The sequence below is a fragment of the Temnothorax longispinosus genome, chromosome 6 (assembly GCF_030848805.1).
Source record: "Temnothorax longispinosus isolate EJ_2023e chromosome 6, Tlon_JGU_v1, whole genome shotgun sequence".
NCBI classification, from domain to species: Eukaryota; Metazoa; Arthropoda; class Insecta; order Hymenoptera; family Formicidae; genus Temnothorax; species Temnothorax longispinosus.
In genome coordinates this window covers 16,932,133-16,950,560 of record NC_092363.1, presented here as the reverse complement: position 1 = coordinate 16,950,560, position 18,428 = coordinate 16,932,133, and the positions used below count along the sequence as shown (strand labels likewise).

Here is an 18,428-nt window from a genome sequence, read left to right as displayed (position 1 = left end):
TTTTAGAATTTTTTTTTAAGAAAATTTTAATCGTCTTTATTAAAATCGCACAGTACATCGTTTTTAAATATTTATCTTTCTTTTATCATAAGATATTTAATACACTTTAACGACGGACATTTATAACGGAATACCCATCGACCGTTTATGTCTTATAAGAACATTTTGAGCTTCGTAAATTGAATTCCGCGTAATGCTACTTAGGTGAGTCGAGGGGGATCTAGACGAAGTCCGCGAAACTCTTGGTCGTGAAGGCTTTCGCTATCTCGTTAACCAGCTCCATGTACACGATAGGATTGACGTTCTGTGCGAGTTGGTGCAAGAGGAACCAATCGCCGAAATGGAATACTTGTACGACACGCTCGGCTTTAGATTTCTCGAGTCTGCGAACTGCGCCTCGCAGAAGATACACTCTCGCCCATGCTTGAGAGAAAACTACGATCCTACGTATGGAAGGATTATATCAATCGCGTGGATTTATAACGATACTTATGATTTTTGATAGATCTATGACGTAATAAGTTTTTTTTTAATATGTATATAATAAAAAAATTGTAACGTGAAGCGCTGGGAAATTGAAAAGTCAAAAAACTAATGCTCGCGTAGAATAAATTTTACGAATTATTCGCGTATATTTCTGACATCGTAATCAGAATTGCCGTGATATCCGTCGGGCACAAACTTACCTATAAATTACCGCCAGACAACCGACGCCCGCGAGAAATACTAGCCAGAACCAAAGCACGACGAAAATCTTCTCGTTCACCACGTTCAGCGGGAGCACGCACAAGGCGTCGTGCGTTTGCACGGAACCCGCGGGCCCGAAAGTGTGAAACGTACACTTGGTCACCTTCGGAAACAGTCGCGCCATAGGGTCGATCCTGTCGTGAGGATTTGCCTCCGCGATGAATCCGGTCACCAAGGGCCCGTATCGCCTAAACTGTCCCTCCAGAAATACATCCAACAGATATATCTGTCCTATCTATCGATGAAAGGTTTTATCGGGGGGTTTTCGTTAACTTCGCGCTCTCTGTGACATTTTTTTTTTTTAATAATCGTAACTCAGCGAATATTGAACCTTAAGATGATCGTGTAAATTTGTCGATTTTTACACTTGCACGGAATTATAAAGAATGTAAAGTGGTATAAAATATTTTTATACGTTAAGGGCCCTCGAGTTGTATTTCCTCGCGATATATCGGACTCGTTTTCGAAGCAAAGTTTCGAACGTGTTTCGGGCTCATTATCGAATCCAGAAATCAATTATTCACGGTTATTTCCGCGCAATTTCCTCGCTTCTGACGTCATAATCCCCGGTTGGCCGATCGAGATCCCTTAAGTACCTCCGTAGAAACTCTTCCGTTTCTAAAACTGGCAGGGAATTATACTTACCGAATTTAGGAAATTCAAGAGCTCGCACACGAAGAAACGCATGGCGTAAAAGTTGTGACCGTGCAGATTCGTCCTGGTGAAATACTCGACGAGCTGCTGCTTCCTCCCCACGGTCCAAACGTCTTTCAGGAAGGGAGACGCGAGATCCCGCGAAAGGAGGCCTACGGTGTCTTTCTCCCAGATGCCCCATAACCCGCGCGGCACGTAAAAAGAGATGGCTTGTAAGCCGAGAACGAAGCAGACCTAACGAACATTGGCATTCTTATTTCCGATTTTCCTTAAATTGAACTCTATCTCTCTCTCTACTCATCTTGAACAGAAATAAACTTTCAACGGAGACAAAAAATATCGTGAATAAAATAAAGAAGATAAAAATGTTTCAAATTTAAACGAATATAAATACGCGGACAAATATCGCCGAAATTATTTTATTTTCTGCAAGGAGAAGATATTTTTATATTTGACTTAATATTTTTCTATTCGAGGACCTAAAAATCTCTTACAGGAAGAGTTTTTTTCCCTGATGCGTTTCCCTTCGCGATATTCGCGATGCGAATCGCGCGATATAGAGCAACGCGGGATAACAGTCGGATCTGCGATCTCTATTTCCATTTCTTCGCGCCGTCTTCCGTCTTTTCCGGACGTTTTCCTTTACATTCACGCGTTCACGTTTCAGATTTCATTCACGCTCGCGCAATACGTCTGCATGCGCGGGTGAGCCGAGAGCAACCTGACCATCGGAACGAAGTGCAACCGTTATCATGCATCTCGCGTACGTGAACGCGCGAGTATGTGTGTGCATTCTATACGGAAACTTACGCGATCGACCAATTCCGTTGCACACACACGCCCGCGCGAGCGAATGCGCGTTCTCGCGCGTCCCCCGCATATCTCTCTCTTTCCCGTTCGCTTTCAATTTTTCAGAGTGCCCCATCGAAAAACAATTTAGGGATACCTTTGACGAATTCCGAGTCGATCTTTCCCCGACGAGTATTTCCCGAAGAAGTCTAACGGAAGTAGGAGTCTCTCGGAGAACTTTTATATCGAGCATAAAAATTCTTGAGCTTTTGGCCTTGAGGGGTGTGAGTCAATAAAGAAACTTGTCTCGGTCGAGTTCATATAACTTGATTTCAGCAAAGATTTGATTTGAGGCTCGCGGGGAAATGTAATTTATAAAAAATTTCATAACGAAGGCAAATATTTAAATCGCGGCGAATGCACGACGACTTTGATATCGATAATTTATCGAAGTATACATATATATTCCGTATATAGGTTAATAAATTTGTTTCCGTGTCCTGTCAACGGACTATTTCATCGAACATTTGTCCGTATCGGTTATCTCCTCATCCGTATCGTGAACGTTCTAAATTCAGCTGACCCATTGATAATATCGATGATGACGGGCTTCGTCATCCGGAAGGGCCTGTCCTACGCCAGCACTCGCTACACCCCGTCCAGGAATACCTTTCAGATGTCGTGATACCGTGAACGTGCTGTAGATCCAGCAATACGCGTTTACGGGATCTTTGTCTGCCAGCAAGATATACCAATTACGATCAAACATTAATGATGAGCAACTCTTGTCCGCGCAATAATTGAATATAATTAAACGCGGAAAGATATTTAGGACGGAATTTTAAATGCAAATTTATTATTGCGATTCGTTCTTTGCACGACTTTTAAATAAATAAGTCATGCAAATGCTCGCACACTTGAGGCTGAAAAGGTTAACAACAATTCGTACCGACGGAAGTATCGGTCATGCAAGAAATCGGTTCGCCGATGTACTGCTTGGCAGTTACGAGGATCGTGCAAACGAGCAGCAGGAGAACGGTGACGCGCGAGTGCAGCCTGAAGACGACATTGTCGACACGAACGGATTCTTCCTGCAGGAGGCATTTAATAGGTGCGAAGAGGTCCAGCATGGTTATCGCGTGTTCTTTTGTCTCGAGCACCGAAACAAAGCACAATAGAGAAAATTCCAGTGCGCATTGCGAAAGAAAGCCTTCGTACCGTCCGCTCTAAATTCGTCAAGGAATTTATCGCGAAGGACAGCGACAGCCTTCGCGCGCAAGTAACGTTTAAAATCGATGGACGCGAGGAAACGCGCCGTAAATGAAACGAAATCTAAATCGGATTACGCGTCACGGCGAAATTTCGCAAGACGGAAGAGTCGAAATTACGAACGACGCTAAAACGACGGGCGAGAAATTACTGTCGTGTAAATCATCGACGAGAGAATGGCGATGCCCAAAACTGCATCCGCCTAATTGGTCCGCACTTAACCAGGCGAGCAGACTCGTAAATCTTGAACGTAACGATCTCTCTCTCGCTCTGCAATTTTTGCTCTCGGCAGCACGGGGTCCTCGCCTTTTAACTTTATCGCCGCACTGAATCTGAGATTTGTCAGAAGAGGTCCGGTATGTAAAGAAACTCTTTTTCCTCGACTCCAAGGATGCTCTTTATTAGTAAAAAATATAGTAATCATGATAATAATTATTATCGCAATTACATGTCGTAGTAAGATAATCGTTATACCGTCGATTAAAGATAACTGCGCTCGTTAATAATGCGCTTAATACCGCATCGCTCGGTCGGTGTGCGTGTCGTGTGAATGTGGACATCCGTGTGGATGTGTGTATCCGCTATTGAGATTGTCGCTAAACCTACATAAATGTTTCCCTATATACAAACAAACATCGTTCCTAGAGCGCGGCAGCCCCGGGGGCGGCGGGCCAAGTTTCCGAGTCTGTTTCTTGTCCTAATTATAATAGCCCCCCTCCCCCCCTGTGGAGAAGGGCCAACCAACGAGTATCGAATTAACGGGATCGCTGCGATAGCCGGCGTTCTTTATTTACTTTTGTTTTATTTTATTTTATTATTTCTCTGTCTCACCTAGCGTTACCGGTTTATTTCTAAAAAGCGATCGGTTTTACAAACCTCCTTCTAACCTTTGCCTTATTATATACAAACTGTTTGCACTGTCGACGATCACATGCATCATAATAGCTGCATATTTTAGTAGGCACGCTCATTCGGTGTCATAGAGTCCAGACATCTTGCGAATCGGCGAATCATAACTCTTCTCACTTCCTATTTCTCCTCTCTTTTTCTTTCTCCAACGTGCACACTAGAGCGATTATATACCTATATATATATATCGAATGTAATATACATATATATGTGTACGTGTATATATTATATTCGATACCGTCGCCGAACCTCAAGATGTTAAATCGACAAGGCGTGTCACGACCCGTCAGAAGCCACAATTACTAGATGTACTATCGATTTCCGTCGTTCCCGCCATTTCTGTTGTATTTTAAGTCAATTTAATTGTATCTTGCTCGCGACGAGTTTCTCTCGAGAGTTCACGAAGCAGGACAACTTTGAGCAACCGCTAAGGACTATATCCCGAAGTCGGAATCTACGACGATCGGCTCGCTGATTTGCATACGTACGAGCGACAAAGGAAATGAGGATCCATGCCTACCCTCCGCGGATTTTCTAGCGATAGCAATATATTGCCGCCTGACAAATAAACCACAATAAATACAGTATAAAATATATATGATACAATACGACATAATTAATTAATTACAAAATATTTAATATATCATAATATAGAAATATTTAATTATTAATTATCTTAATATATTTTCAAAAAACAATAGTAATCATTTAAAACTTAATCTAACTTAATCTAATCTATCTCTTTTTTCCTCCTAACGTTTCGAACTCATTATTGTCGGACTTCGATGCTGATTATTGACGAGATTCTATAATTAGATTAGAGGAACGAGATAATAAAAATATAAAAATGCTTCCGCGCGTGTCGCTGAAGCTACCCACATCTCGCGGGTGTCTTGCTATCGCTAGAAACGAAGCTATCGCCGCTCGTACAATCAGCGACGGAAATAACCCGATCACCACGAATCTACGATCTTTCTCGCGAACGACATTATGGAGAACGATCGAGACGAGGGCTATGTATGAAGTTCTATATGTCTATGGCAGTGTGTGTAGAGAAGACGCGATGACAATACGACGAGTATAACGCGGCAGTGGTAAATACAGCTTCGGTTAGAACTTCGTCGTTGCTGTAAGAGGAGGATAATGTATGGACTATTAGTGTTCCGCAAAGAGTGTAAATAGAAGACCGACAGAACATGGGATCGGCATTGACAGACAGTATAGTAATACTTGAACACCGCGATAGAGTAGTAAAGATCCGGGAGTCAACCTCTCGCAATCAATGAGCAAACTCGACATTTATTAGACCCGAAAGCATCATATTGAGAGTATTATCTGTAATGTCGGGCCCGTCGTTTGGAGCAGCACGGAATAACACCTCTTTCACCTCGACGAATCTCGAGAAAGAGCATGCTTCTCGATCATTTCCTATCATTTCTCAAATAACACAGAGGTCTGAAACGCGAATGCACCAACGATCTCTCGACGGGTTAAATAATCCCTTGCCTCAGGGATTCGCTCTACTCATCTCTAGATTATAATCTTACCTATGATATAGTCGGAGAAAGAAAATTTATTTAACCGAAATTAACAACGTCGAGCAACGTTGATGCAGCCGGCTTAAAGACGTCCAAGCGACGTTTAAAAAATTAAAACACCGCGCAGACGCCTCTCTCCAGAAATAAAGATTTCTTGTTCATACACCTATGCATATACACAAATATGCATACGGGTATAAAGAAACAATCTTAATTCCTCGAGAAACGATTATAAATTCAGCTCTTAGACCTCTGCATTCTCCGAGATCGTGCATATACTCGCAGAGGCACGATCGCGCTCCCTAATAGGGCACGTGTATGTCCCTGGAGCGCGATCGTCTTCTACAAAGTCTGCACATGGCGATGAAGCACGCCAGACCCAAGAGAATGGCGAGGCCGGCGCCTAAGCCGGCGCCAGCCCAGCCGGCAGGTCCGGCGAAACCGCCGCCGTTACCGCTGACAGGACCGCCGCACGTCTCCACTGACTCGTCATCCGGCTCGTAGAAGGTGCCATTCAGAATACCCGGCAAGGGCAAGATGCGACTGGGACAGTTCACCACGCCATTGCACACCAATCTCAACGGTATACAGCCTGCATCGCCGGGACACTGGAAGGCACAGTCCTCCAATTTGCCGGTGTTGAGGGCCCCGGATCCGTCTCTTGGTAAATGAAAGAGCTCGGTCCAGGCAATCTTGAAGGCCGCCCGGGCCGGCGCCATGGACCCCGTAAACTGTATAATCACGGCAGGCGATTCCTCGACGACGTCACCGTTCGGCGCCTGATGATCCATCGGCGGTGCTATGAGCGCCGCTGAAATAATTGGCATCTCTCTCACGTAGCTGACATTCTCGCCGCAGATACCGAGATACGGCTCGACGTTCCCCGGCAGGAAGATCTCGAGCTTGCCGTCCTCGCAGGAGCGCGACGCGAACTTGATCTTGTCGAAGTGCAGCCAGAGATCGCGCTCGCGGTTCACCCGTAATTCCCAGATACACTTGATGGATCTCGGCGGCGTGACGTATCCCAGCGCCTCGTAATGCGGAAACTCGATCTCGCCGTCGGTGGCAGGCGGCAGAAGCGCGGGTCCGCACAGGGGACTGTGCGCGAACTCGTATCTCGCCTCGAAGAGCGGCGCGGGCCACTTGAAGTAGCTCGCTGCTGCGTGCGCGCCGTCCACATGAAGCTTCAGATCCAATCTTTCGCCCCGAGAGACGATCCTGAGGACGGGCGGTCGCGATACTGGCGTCGAGGTCGTGGGCGCCGGAGTGCCGTTGTTGTTGGTCCGACAAAGGCAGTGACCCTTGATCCCATCCGGATTAGGCTCCCGGATTATCACCCGGTCCACCCGACTGTCCCAACAGTGGCCGCACTGGGCGTACGGGTGCTCCTTAAAGTTGATCGACTCTATCACCAGAATCACGCGCGCGAACAACCGTTTGTCCGTGATGAAGCTATAGGTGCAGGACAGATCGGCGGGCGGGTCTCCCGGTCGTTTGTAAACCAAGGTATTCAACGGCGATCGTAGACGACCCGAGCGCGTCTTCCACGAGGCGAAGACCTCGTCGCACTCGGTACCGGGCGTCGGCTCGCCGAATCTCGTCGCGTTGAAGAAATCGTAGTGGGCCCAGTAATAGAGCGAGCTGCCGGAATAACTGCCGGTCTTGCTTTCGAATCGCACGAACAGCGCGTTTGACGTCGAGACGAAATCGTGTTTCTCCATCGGTTTGCTGAAAGTGTCGCAGAAGGTCTTGATGATCCGGGCGTCGTCCGGCCAGTCGGCGTCGTAGAGCGTTAGACTTTCGCCGCAGTCGCCGTCGTAAGGCTGGATCGGCGACTCGATACGATTCACTCGGAAGCTAGGGAAATAGAGACGTGCGATTTCGCCGGGTCGACCGCGTAGCAGATACGTGCAGCTGGTGTGCGGCGGGTACCAGTGCGCGACCGAGAGAAAAATGCCCTCGTTACCGCTCACGAGAGACTCACTATTTAGCAGCCAGTCGCAGCTGCCGTTTTTCACGCCCGCGGTTTCCACGTGACCGGGCCAGTTGCCCACGTTGAAGTGGAATCCGGTGTTGAGCAACGGTCCGGCTGGCGACGACACGAACTCCACGTAAAGGTCCTCGCTGGTGCCGATGATGCTGTATGGGAATTTGCCCATGCCGCAGAAGGTGCCGATCACCGGGCTGCTCTCGTTCTTACCGTCGTACACGCGTATGTAATCGTACGGGCAGTGCTCCGAGCCGGAACTGATCGGCCGCATCGGACACGTCATGATGTTCTCGCATCGCTGTCCATCGATGTTGAACTCCTCGTTCTCGATGTAGAGCTTGATGAAGGGCAGCCGGGTGTTCAGGCGATACTTGCAGTGCAACGCGCGCGGATAGATGCCGGGATAAGCCGGGCTCTGCACGTAGCACGTCTGCAGCCGACAGTCCTTGAAGACGCGCTCGCAGTAGCTGCCCGGCACGACCTCGCCGCGACGATTCGGATAGAGCTCCGGGTGCTGGCCGTATCTGAGATACACCTCGAACTGCGGTTCGGCGCGCGAGTCGAAGCTGAAGTACGTCTGATCGGTGAAGTTGTCCGCGTGGAAGATCACCCGCACGAAACTGGTCTCGCTGATGAAGGTCTGCGGCTGCTCGGACTCGCCGCAGTAGACGCCCGGGTCCTTGCGATTGCTCACCTCGGTCTTCGTGTTGCCGTCTATGATCTGGAACAGCGGCCGGGAAACGCGCGTTGGATGTATAACGTTTGGGACGATCGATGAACGTGAGGACGTCGCGTCGGGAATCGTTAATCCAGTTTAACGGCCAATATATCCAATCTCTTATGACAAAATTTTGTCATGCGAAAAAAAAATGAGATTATGAGTAATAATCGTTTACGTCTCCAAAAAATGTGATCAGTGAAACTTAGTTATATTTAATCTATAATTAAAATTCTTTATATCGTATAATCGGGTTGAATGAAACAATTGAATGAACAAAACAATCTTTTACGATCTTCTATATTTATGAGTTTATGCATGTCTGAAGTAATGTAAGCCTACATAAAAATTAAGTGTACTGAAAATAATTAATAGTCATTTATATAAGATAATTCTATAATGATGCACAGGATTATTAGGAATCCGTCTGTTAGGAAGTAACTGATCTGCAAGTTTACACAAAGATAAGAACTTACGTACGGGGGAAATAGTTATTCAAACGGAAAATAATAGTTCGGAAAAGATACAATAGTCTCGCCACGCGTCCCTTCTCGAATCTTACGATCTCGTGCAGAGGGAAATGTACCCGAAGTGACTACTATTGACTTTACATCTTTTTTACTGGTGTAAATTTGAAAGTCGCGAGGGAAAATACAGAGGATAGTAGAGAGCACGATGAACGGAGAGGCAGAAAGAGAGAGAGAGAGAAAGGAGAGGAGAAGAGAGAGGTTTACAGCGTCACAAAGATCAATACCTGATACCGAAGTAACTGAGAGAGGTGGCAGCAGGACGAGTGCGCCCGCGCGCGCTCACTCGCTCGCTCGCTCGTGCGCTCGCTCGCTCAAAAGAGGAGCAAGCGGCGGGAAACGGGGAGAAAAGTGAGGGAATCACTTATCGCATTCGTCTCTTATACGGGAACGCTCTAATTCGCGACATTGATACGGCTGCGCTTGCCCCTCGTGTAATTCCCGCGTCCCGATGGACGAAACTAGATTTAGAAACTAGAAATGCGCTGTTGATTAACGCGATAACGAACCATTCTATTCTTCCAATGGTCACGGCGCAAACAGACCTTCGCGAATTATTACCTCGTCGATACGCCGCAAACGTGCGCTCGATTCGTCACGGAGCGTTATGGGGCTTATCGGAATGAGGGGTTCTCTGAGCCAGTACGTTATCCGAGAATTCCTATTTGAAACTATATTCGATCGCAGATTTCGATCAAACGTAGATTTGACTCGATTAATTTAAATTAGCTTAAGTTAATCTAATAAATTACGATAAAAGCTCGATAGTCCTGATATGGAGATAAAAGCTATCGTTGTGTTTAATATAGATCCTATATTTTTCCATCTCGCCGTAGGGGATTTCTCGAAAGTACGGCGAGTCTGGTTCGCCTAGGCGTAAAATAGACTCTGAATGCATCGTTGCGCGCGAGGCGAGGCGAATCCGATAATGATATATCAGAGGCGGTTTATATACATCCGGGCGCGACTGCGTGGTTTTTTTTTCCCCCGCAAAAACGCGCAGCTTTACGAATATGAAATACGCGCATTCCCATCGTGTACAATGCGGGTTCGACTGTGCCGCGTATGCATTGGTCCGCGACGCGATGCGATTCAAAGAGATACGCGAGTATCAGCGGCATCCCTCTGTCCGTTTCCCTTGCCTCGTCCCGCCGCGCCGACCCGGCGCCGATATCCAACTCGAATCGAAAGAATAATCGAGGAACGCTATTGTCGAACCGAAATTAAATTCCAGCGCCCGATTAATTGGCCGGGATTCTCCCTATTCAATTAATAGGAGAGCGCGAAGCGAGGGGGTGGGGTGGAGACTCGGCGAGATGGATTCGGCAGTGCCGTTTGGACGCGCGATCCCGGAATTAGGACCGCTGTCTCTCACCCCCTTTCCCTCCTCCTCCCTTTTCCCCTTCCTCTTCCTCCCGGAACGACGGCACACACAGGCACACAAAGCGCTCACCTGCAGATAACCGCCGCTGCAGGTGGTGGCGTTCTCCAGCACCCCGACCTTAAACTTCTTGAAGCGCACCCGCAGAATCCAGTCCCGGGGCGTTCCGCGAAAGGCACGGAAACGGTACCAGCACGAGAGGGGCTTACCCCAGTTCGCTGGGGTCACCGCCGGGCTCGACACATCTTCGTAAATGTCCACTGTCTTGTTGCAGTGGCCTCGGTCCGCTGAAATAGAGACGGTTAGGACGAGGAAGAAGCAAAGGGGGACCCGTCCGGAGTGCCCTCTCCTTCATCTCGTTCGCATTCTTTATATCTTAGTTAGTAATTATTAATTTATGCTACTAGCCCGTAGTAAATAACCAATATTATAGTTATAAGTAAATGTTATTAGTTACGTTAATAAGAATTAATAACCTTATTAATTAGCAATGGGAAATTTATTGGTAGTAAAATATACGTAATTAAAGCGAGCAGGATATCCGCAAATATTCCCGGAATGAGTAAAACTCAACTTCCCAGAAGAACAGGCGTTTTAATTAATTTCACGTAGCTTCGGTAGCAACGAAAAATGGAGAAGATAAAGTTAAATGACCGACCCATCGCGATGTCCTCGCTAAGAAAATATCGATTTCGAAAAACCGAGTTGGCCCCGGAGAATCTATTATATTAAATCTATTATTAAATCGCGAAAATACGGGACGTTCCGTTGCACGTTGTATTAGAACAACGGTATTTTTCGTTGACCCGGTTGGGTAATGGAGGGAACGGGATGAAGGAACGGGACACGCGGAAACCGATGGGGTACGGAGGAGAATGGCGGAGGGTAAGGAAACGCGCGCGCGACAACACACGCGACACAAGTTTCGGCCGTGTAATCGATATTCGACCCGCTTGCCAGATACCTCTTATAAAGCGGCAGCCTCGTGTTATGGCCGGGCCGCCTCTCGTTCGTAAATCACCTTTTCCACGGGGTATCAAAACCTCCCTCGGCGGGATTCGCGCCCGCACCGATATACCCGGGATAAGTAAATCTCTCTAATGCGACGGTTAAGATCCGAGGCCCCCGCGTCTCGGCTGTTTACACCGATAATTCGGCCTGTTAGCCGCGTAACGGGGTTGCGATAATTGCTAGCACAGCTCCCGGGGATAAGTAGCTCCCGGGATGAGTCTTCATTAAACCGCACATCATCGGATTCATCGGGTGCGGGACTGCCAGGATCGAAGTTTTTCGAGAAAGAGAGAGAGAGAGAGAGAAGGAGAGAGGGAAGAGGGATTGATACCGCATCCGTCGTAAACGAGATTTATCCGCCGATCGCAACGAAATTTTATCTGCTAGATTAAATTAGAAATTGAAAGTTGCGACATTTCGCACGGTTTGACGTTACAGATACAGAGAACGTGGAGTCGGGATACGATATATATTCGCGATACGAGGATAAACACGACATTGAGAAAAGGCTTTTCTCATATTTTATCACCGCTTTCTTTTCTTTCATTATCCGGCTCGAATGTCTCGAAAGATGAGTCGCACGATTCTTATTGGATCGCTAAAACATAATATTGTAATTACTGATTAGATAGATGTCGTAAGTTTGCGGAAGAGCGCTCGGGAAACGATCGCGGTGTCGGATTGCATCCGCCGGCGAATAAATACAGAGATCGTTCTCGCGTGTCGCCCTGGCCTGGAAATTTGAACTCTCTCGCCGGAATTATACCCACCCCCCCGGTCCCCCGCGCCCCCTCCCCCCAACCCCTCGGATTAGACTTACCTCTGCGAATGGCAGCGGGACTGGGGGTGGCCAGAAGCAGGAGGAATATGGCGAAAAATCCCCAGCCCCAGCTACCGAGGAGTACCGGCACAGGCATTCGAGGCATTCCCGGGACAAGTGCCGAGGTTGTCAAAATACCTCCGCTTTCTCTCCTCTTATCTCCATTTGCCTCTCCCGTCGAGAACTATACCTGTGCACACACGTATATAAAAAAATACACGTAACAACACACGTATGCGTGTGCTCGTACATACATATATAATATCGCTCACTGATCCGTCCTGCCGTGTGTGCATCGAAAAATTGAAAAAAATATTGAACACCGTGCATCCGCAAAGTCCTCCGAAAAATAGTACGTATAATTTTGCGCGCCGAGAATACATCGTGCCCTTTTTCACGCCGCGAAATACCGAGGATCATCGAAGCGAAACGTATAATTTAATTCGAGCTTTTTTTTTCCTAATCCAATAATGATTAATCTACCACAAAAATTTTTGTGACTCAGTCGCCGAAGAGAATAGCCGGAAAAATCGCTGGCTCGTGCCGAAAAAAATGTTCAATTTTGTCTTGCCCGCGATTACGTTGTTCCGCTAGCGCAATATCTCTACAGCGTGATCTACTTGATGGGATGCAGGCGCAAGTGCGGGTATCGCGTTATCGTTTCCCCAAAGGACAATAAGGGACGCCGCGCCGTATGGTTTGCCAAATGGGTCGAGCATATACCGGAAGGGCCTCGTTCGTACATCCACGTCGAGAGAGCGGGGGTGATAATTGGTTAAATCCGCGTTGACTTGGCTATCGACAACAGTACTTCACCTCCGGAATTTTCTCCCTCCGTTCCCTCCCTCTTCATTCACCGCCGCTTTCCTCCCCCGCTCCTCGCATTCTCGCGTCGCATTCATTGTTTCGTCGTTCTCTCGAGAATTCAATATTTTTTTTTCCCCGGGACACGCGACCTCCGGCCAACAATTCAGTCCGTTCGACACACGAGGATTTAAAGATTCAGGAGAACCTCCGGAACTTCGGACCGCGCGGAAGTCCGAGATTTCAAAATCGCGAACGGCCAAGGTCGCGAAAATGTTTTTTTTTTTTTCCGGCCAACTCTCCGTCGGATCGTCCGTAGGATCGATGCACTCGCGGATTTTCAGATTCTGTCGGCGTGCGCGAATGGAATAAAGGCAGGCGCGTGCCGAAAATGTCGAATGAACCGAGCTCCGGAGCGGTTAACGCATCAGCAATTTAGATCGCTCGTTGATTACGTGCGTGCATAAAGGATGCAGATTCGCGGGCGCGCATTTTGCAAAACAAGCAAAGAGACACGGGGTAGGAGGACTGGATCGACGATTTCGCGGGAATCGTCGAGCGATCGTTTTTTGCCGATTTATCGACATTTTCGTCAACGACCGTGATTATTTCGCATTACCGAAAACGCGCATTTTCATGCGCGAGTTGCATACGCGATAAGGACGCGATTTCCGTGACGACGCGACGATTTGATCGCGACTGCACCGACGACAGTTCGGATTCAGCGATCGCTCTTTTCTACATCACAATTAGTAGGAGACGAAAGGGAGGAAAATTTTGCTTAATCAAAATACATTTATTTTATCAAAACGAAAGAATCTCAGGCTCTAAATAGGAAGATAATGCAATCCTTTGATATAATTGAGATGATTTTAACTATCTAAAAATCTAGAAATGAGAAATAATAGAAATTATTTTTTAGTGGAGAGCTTATTGGGGTAATTTAACTATTATCGTTGACACCGGGGCATGCACGTTCGTCCACGCACCTTTACCATAACACTCTCATGCTCCCTGATTACTCCAATTTCTCCGACGATCCTCGGAGAGCCTATAGTTCTCGCTGCCGATCGGAATCACCGACGCGACATCCTCCACGCGGGTCCCCTCGAGTATGCCATCTTCTCTCTCATCAGGACAGGCGACTTTTCGAGCGAACCGTTTGCGTACCGGGATTTACATCATCGTCGTCTTTGACGTATCGACCACGACGTCGCCTGGCACAGTTTCTCCCGCGATTTTTAACCGCGCACTGACGCACATAAAGCTCCGAAGGACGCTCCGAGGAGGATGCTGCTCGGAATTGAATCTCGTGATGGACCACCACCGGCACGGCGCGGTGGTGGTTTTTAGTCCCGAACGAGCACTGCTTCCGCTGCTTCCAGCAGCGCGTAGATCATCAACGCGTCATGTCGCGGAGAGTGGAATTGAGACTCGGGGATAAAGAACGGAGAGAGATAAAGAGAAAAAGAGAAAGAGAGAAGAGAGACAGATAAAGAGAGATAAAGAGAAATTACGAGGGGAAAGGAGAGACCGCGGGGGAGAAGAGGAGAGGGACGAGACGAGGGAACGAGAGGGCACAGTACGAGAAAGCACTCCAACGTGCCAGTTGGAAAGCCAGGCTGCGAGTCGACTGCTGGCACGAAAACTCGGAACGTGCGGCTGGCTTAACCGCCGTCCGCCGATCGGAGCTGCGGCGGGTCGAAGCTTGCGCAAGCTCTCTGGCGTTCTCTTTCCCGCTGTCTTTCTCCCACGACGTCGGCATGGCGGAACGCTCTCTCCCGTTCTCTACCCTCCACCCGTTCTCTCTCTCTCTCTCTCTCCGTTCCCTCTGATGTGTGCCCCGTTTCGCAGTTCCGCTCCCCTTCCGTTTACGATGACTTTCATTGAACTGCTCGCTGTCCCCCCTCGTTATTCCTCCACGCTGTCCCTCCGCGCTTGGACCCCCCCCCCTTCCCTTCTCGCATCCCCTCGAGCCGCCCTGCGATGACCTATTGCACCTATTGCCGTTGGCCCTCCGTCCTGTCGCGCTTATCCCCGACCCTTCTTCTACCTCTCGAGGCTTCTGTTTGTCGCCCCGTTTTTTCTCATCTTACCGCCTACGGCCGTCTTCTTATGCCCTCTCACGCGGGCCGGGGGCAATCGATAGGCATGTTAACGCGCGTAGCGTGCTTATCGCGCGAATTTAGCGCTTCCGCTCCGTGAACGCGCACGCGAGAGCACACGAGAGCCGCTATTAAAAATAAAAGCCGTCGCATCGCCGCCGCCGCCGCTGCCACGACGCTGCGACGCGTCGCAATTCACACCTGACGTATCGATTTACGACGAGCGCGCCGGTTATCCTGGTGCGCGCGCGAGTTCAGCCGAACGTTAAGGGGGATGGGAGGCCGTTTCTCCGTTTAGCTCGCGTTTACCCAACTGTCCGAATCCACGTGCGACCTCGACGAATTCGCAGGCTGCGCGTGTCCTCCCCCGTGCGAATAAATCGCAACCATCGTCCTTCCCTCCGATACGTTGAAATTCGGCAAGCCCCCAACGGCGAAGTTACCTCTCTCCGTCTTCGAGACCCTTTTATCTCGCTCCGGCAAGGTCGTTCTCGAGAGAGCCACGAACACCGCGTGCGCCGGCAATCCTACATTAATCAGCGTCGAAATAAACTTAAGATATAGCACGGGGGTAGCTGCCATAACTTAAACCGTATTTATGGCTCCGCGCCGTTGTGGTCCGGGAGGTACACGGATGCGATCCCGTGGCCGCGCGCGCTAACGTGCTTCACGCACCGTAATTCGGCCGATACTGCTAAGTCTAGCGGCGAGCGGGGGATTATCGAGCCGCATTATATTGTACTCGGGGAACGTATAATAAGCCGCGGGTATAAAGGAAGGTAATTAAGGCCGCGTCCGGGCATAACGCACGAAAAACTGATAATGGAGCATGGAGCGCCTCCGGTCTCGCGGATGAAGCTAAAAGGGAACAATAAGCCCCACGATAATCTGTCCGAAAATCGGAGAGGCCCTTCCCCTTCCTCCCCTTACAGAGGAGAGGGATCCTCCGTAGATTGTTACAGTCTGATAAAGTCCGTTAATTGATACCTTCGGATAATTGAAATTATATGGAATACTTTTCCGATGATAAAAGAGTAATCATTTGTCTCTTCGTGGTTTCCTGATGACTATTAAATGAACGCTCGTTAATGTAATATATAATTTTATGGCAATTATTTACTCGATTATATATATTGGAAATTTATTACGACGTGCCATTTACGCGGTGTCCTCACTTTCCCCACTTGTACGAATATCTCCATCATTAATTTGTGAAATAAAATCAGTAGATGTACCATAATGATTATATTTATTCCATCTCGTTATGTGGCACTCCACGGATGAGGTGTTTAAAGTAAGCTTTAAAGACTAGTATCGAGTGGCACATTCACGTCACTCAAAGACTCGAGATCTCGCGCAGCGTTGTAGATCTGTCTGTTACAACAGCGTAACGGATAATGGTCCGACTCAATCGCCAGTGCTCCGAATTATTGACGGAGAATATCGCCATCGGAGAAGGACTCGCTCGCGCGGGCTGCGAAGCGAACGGATTTTCGATTTTCCAATGTAGTTTCGCGTTCATTTAAACATATGACAATATTTCTTGCGTAGTTTATAATCGGACACTTAGCTGAAATGCACAAGAAAAGATGAGCAAGCATGAAGCATTGTTAAAAGAATGAGATACATCTCGCCGGAGAGAGAATCGTCTTGCCTCTCGCGTCGCTGGAGAAAGACTCGCGTTCTCGTTAATCTAAGCTGTCTAACGATATTCCAGCTTCGTTTACACCGTCGGTATACTTTTACCGAAACCCGGCCCGACTTTTCCGACAGCCGCGGAATAATTACGGGGCAATTTGTTTGCGGCGGGGAAACAGAGACGCCTCGTCGTTGGGCTCCGCCGCAAACCGGCTGTATAATTAAGGCCCGATGCCTCGGCGCAGCGTCGTCGTCTCCGTCCGACAACACGAGCGGGGGCAAGGCGGGCGTCATTTACGGGTTGATTAATTGCGTACCAGCCCGCCGCGATCGCATCCAGCCGCAATCAGTGGGAGCTGTCTGCCGGGAAGAAAGCGAATTGAGCTGAGACGGCGGCGCGGGCGTGAAACGGAATGATCCCAGATCCCGGGAAGTCCCGATAACCCGTTCTCCATGGTCCGCGGACTAAGGAAATAAAGAATCAAAATCAGGAGAATCTCGCGTGGAAATCGGACTCGATATCTCACCACGGGAATCTATCGAGTTTCGACGAGCGAAGCTTCTCTCTCTCTCTCTCTGTCTCTATAGGAAATTTCTCTCGTGAAATTTAATTAAAGCTAACGAGTAATTATGAATGCAGCGAACGCACCGGTAAATGGCCGGTTAAGAGGACTATCACTGGATAATTCAAACCTTTTTGCTAGACAGAGACATAATTTTTGTCGGCTATCTCTCTCATCATTCCCTTCTATTTTGCGTTTATTAAACTTAACGAGCTTATCGGTATATAAAGCCCGATAATGAATCTGCCCGAGATATGCTCCGGAGTAAGATCAATAATTTGCGAACATACACCGAACCACGTAAACACGGCCCCCTTTGTTACCAATATATATCGGCCTATATAAGACGCGGAGCATACCAGATAAATTTCCCTTTGTCTCTCTCGCTCGCCCTTTCCTTTCTTTTTCATTATATAGAATCTTTGGTCGATACGAAATCGATTTTCCTTGAATGTCAAAAGTTAACCGCCGATGATGAACTTAGCCCCGACGGGGAAAATTGTTACTTCAATTGAATCAGAAAGTTTGAGATTTAATTATACGGGGACACGATTACCTCTCTCGTCGATATTTTTACCGAGAAGAAAAAAAATCTACTCCAAATTGACTAAAGCAACTACGGTTAACAGGGACGTCGAGTTTACACGGAGGGGCGAGGGAGAGGGGGATATAAAAAGGATGTTTTTATTAGAATAGACCAGCCTCGAGCTTCTATTAAAAACCAGCGATCCGATCGATTCCGTTCGACCTCGCCGACGATGCTAATTGTATAAGCAGCAGCGGCAGCGGCGACGGCGACGGCGGCAACAGCAGCATCTCGCGCGGCGGGAGAGATGCCGTGTCCGAGATATTAATTAGCACGGAGATACCGGATGTATGCACACGGACGGGCGATACATATCTACCCAGGGGCTCTGGCGCGTCTCTGTCTGGCTACACCTGAAAAGCCATGCCTAAACCATGCC

General features: G+C 48.2%; 2 protein-coding genes across 5 annotated transcripts; both read right to left on the bottom strand.

Moving 5' to 3' along the window:
• Window positions 1–61: 61 nt before the first annotated feature.
• Window positions 62–3,703, bottom strand: LOC139814282 (innexin inx2-like). 2 transcript variants are annotated; one of them, XM_071780438.1, is made up of 5 exons: window positions 3,140–3,703; window positions 2,774–2,925; window positions 1,393–1,635; window positions 687–982; window positions 62–443 (listed from the first exon to the last, which is right to left on the bottom strand). In XM_071780438.1, exons 1-5 carry the CDS (start codon window positions 3,318–3,320, stop codon window positions 221–223), a joined length of 1,095 nt encoding a protein of 364 aa, XP_071636539.1. In that variant the 5' UTR covers window positions 3,321–3,703; the 3' UTR covers window positions 62–220. The 2 variants fall into 2 exon arrangements, 1 of the variants encoding a protein (XP_071636539.1); XR_011732406.1 differs by lacking the exons at window positions 62–443; window positions 687–982; window positions 2,774–2,925; window positions 3,140–3,703 and adding an exon at window positions 1,896–2,765 and having other exon boundaries at window positions 1,503–1,635.
• Window positions 3,704–3,838: 135 nt separating this feature from the next.
• LOC139814280 (cubilin) lies at window positions 3,839–15,038 on the bottom strand. 3 transcript variants are annotated; one of them, XM_071780433.1, is made up of 4 exons: window positions 14,147–15,038; window positions 12,354–12,537; window positions 10,595–10,809; window positions 3,839–8,617 (listed from the first exon to the last, which is right to left on the bottom strand). In XM_071780433.1, the coding sequence occupies exons 1-4, from the start codon at window positions 14,153–14,155 to the stop codon at window positions 6,209–6,211; spliced, it is 2,817 nt and encodes a 938-aa protein (XP_071636534.1). In that variant the 5' UTR covers window positions 14,156–15,038; the 3' UTR covers window positions 3,839–6,208. The 3 variants fall into 3 exon arrangements, with proteins under 3 accessions (XP_071636534.1, XP_071636537.1, XP_071636536.1); XM_071780436.1 differs by having other exon boundaries at window positions 14,143–15,037; XM_071780435.1 differs by having other exon boundaries at window positions 12,354–12,543; window positions 14,147–15,036.
• Between the last annotated feature and the right edge of the window lie 3,390 nt (window positions 15,039–18,428).

Excerpts from the sequence above, each read along its gene's own strand:
- LOC139814282 (XM_071780438.1), bottom strand. The coding sequence starts at position 3,320 with ATGCTGGACCTCTTCGCACCTATTAAATGCCTCCTGCAGGAAGAATCC. Across the intron at positions 1,636-2,773 it reads ATCATCGATATTATCAATGG|GTCTGCTTCGTTCTCGGCTT; the intron begins GTCAGCTGAATT and ends AATGTTCGTTAG. Across the intron at positions 983-1,392 it reads TCTTGAATTTCCTAAATTCG|ATAGGACAGATATATCTGTT; the intron begins GTAAGTATAATT and ends TTTCATCGATAG.
- LOC139814280 (XM_071780433.1), bottom strand. Across the intron at positions 10,810-12,353 it reads TCCCGCTGCCATTCGCAGAG|CGGACCGAGGCCACTGCAAC; the intron begins GTAAGTCTAATC and ends TCTCTATTTCAG. Across the intron at positions 8,618-10,594 it reads GCAGCGGCGGTTATCTGCAG|ATCATAGACGGCAACACGAA; the intron begins GTGAGCGCTTTG and ends CCGCTGTTCCAG.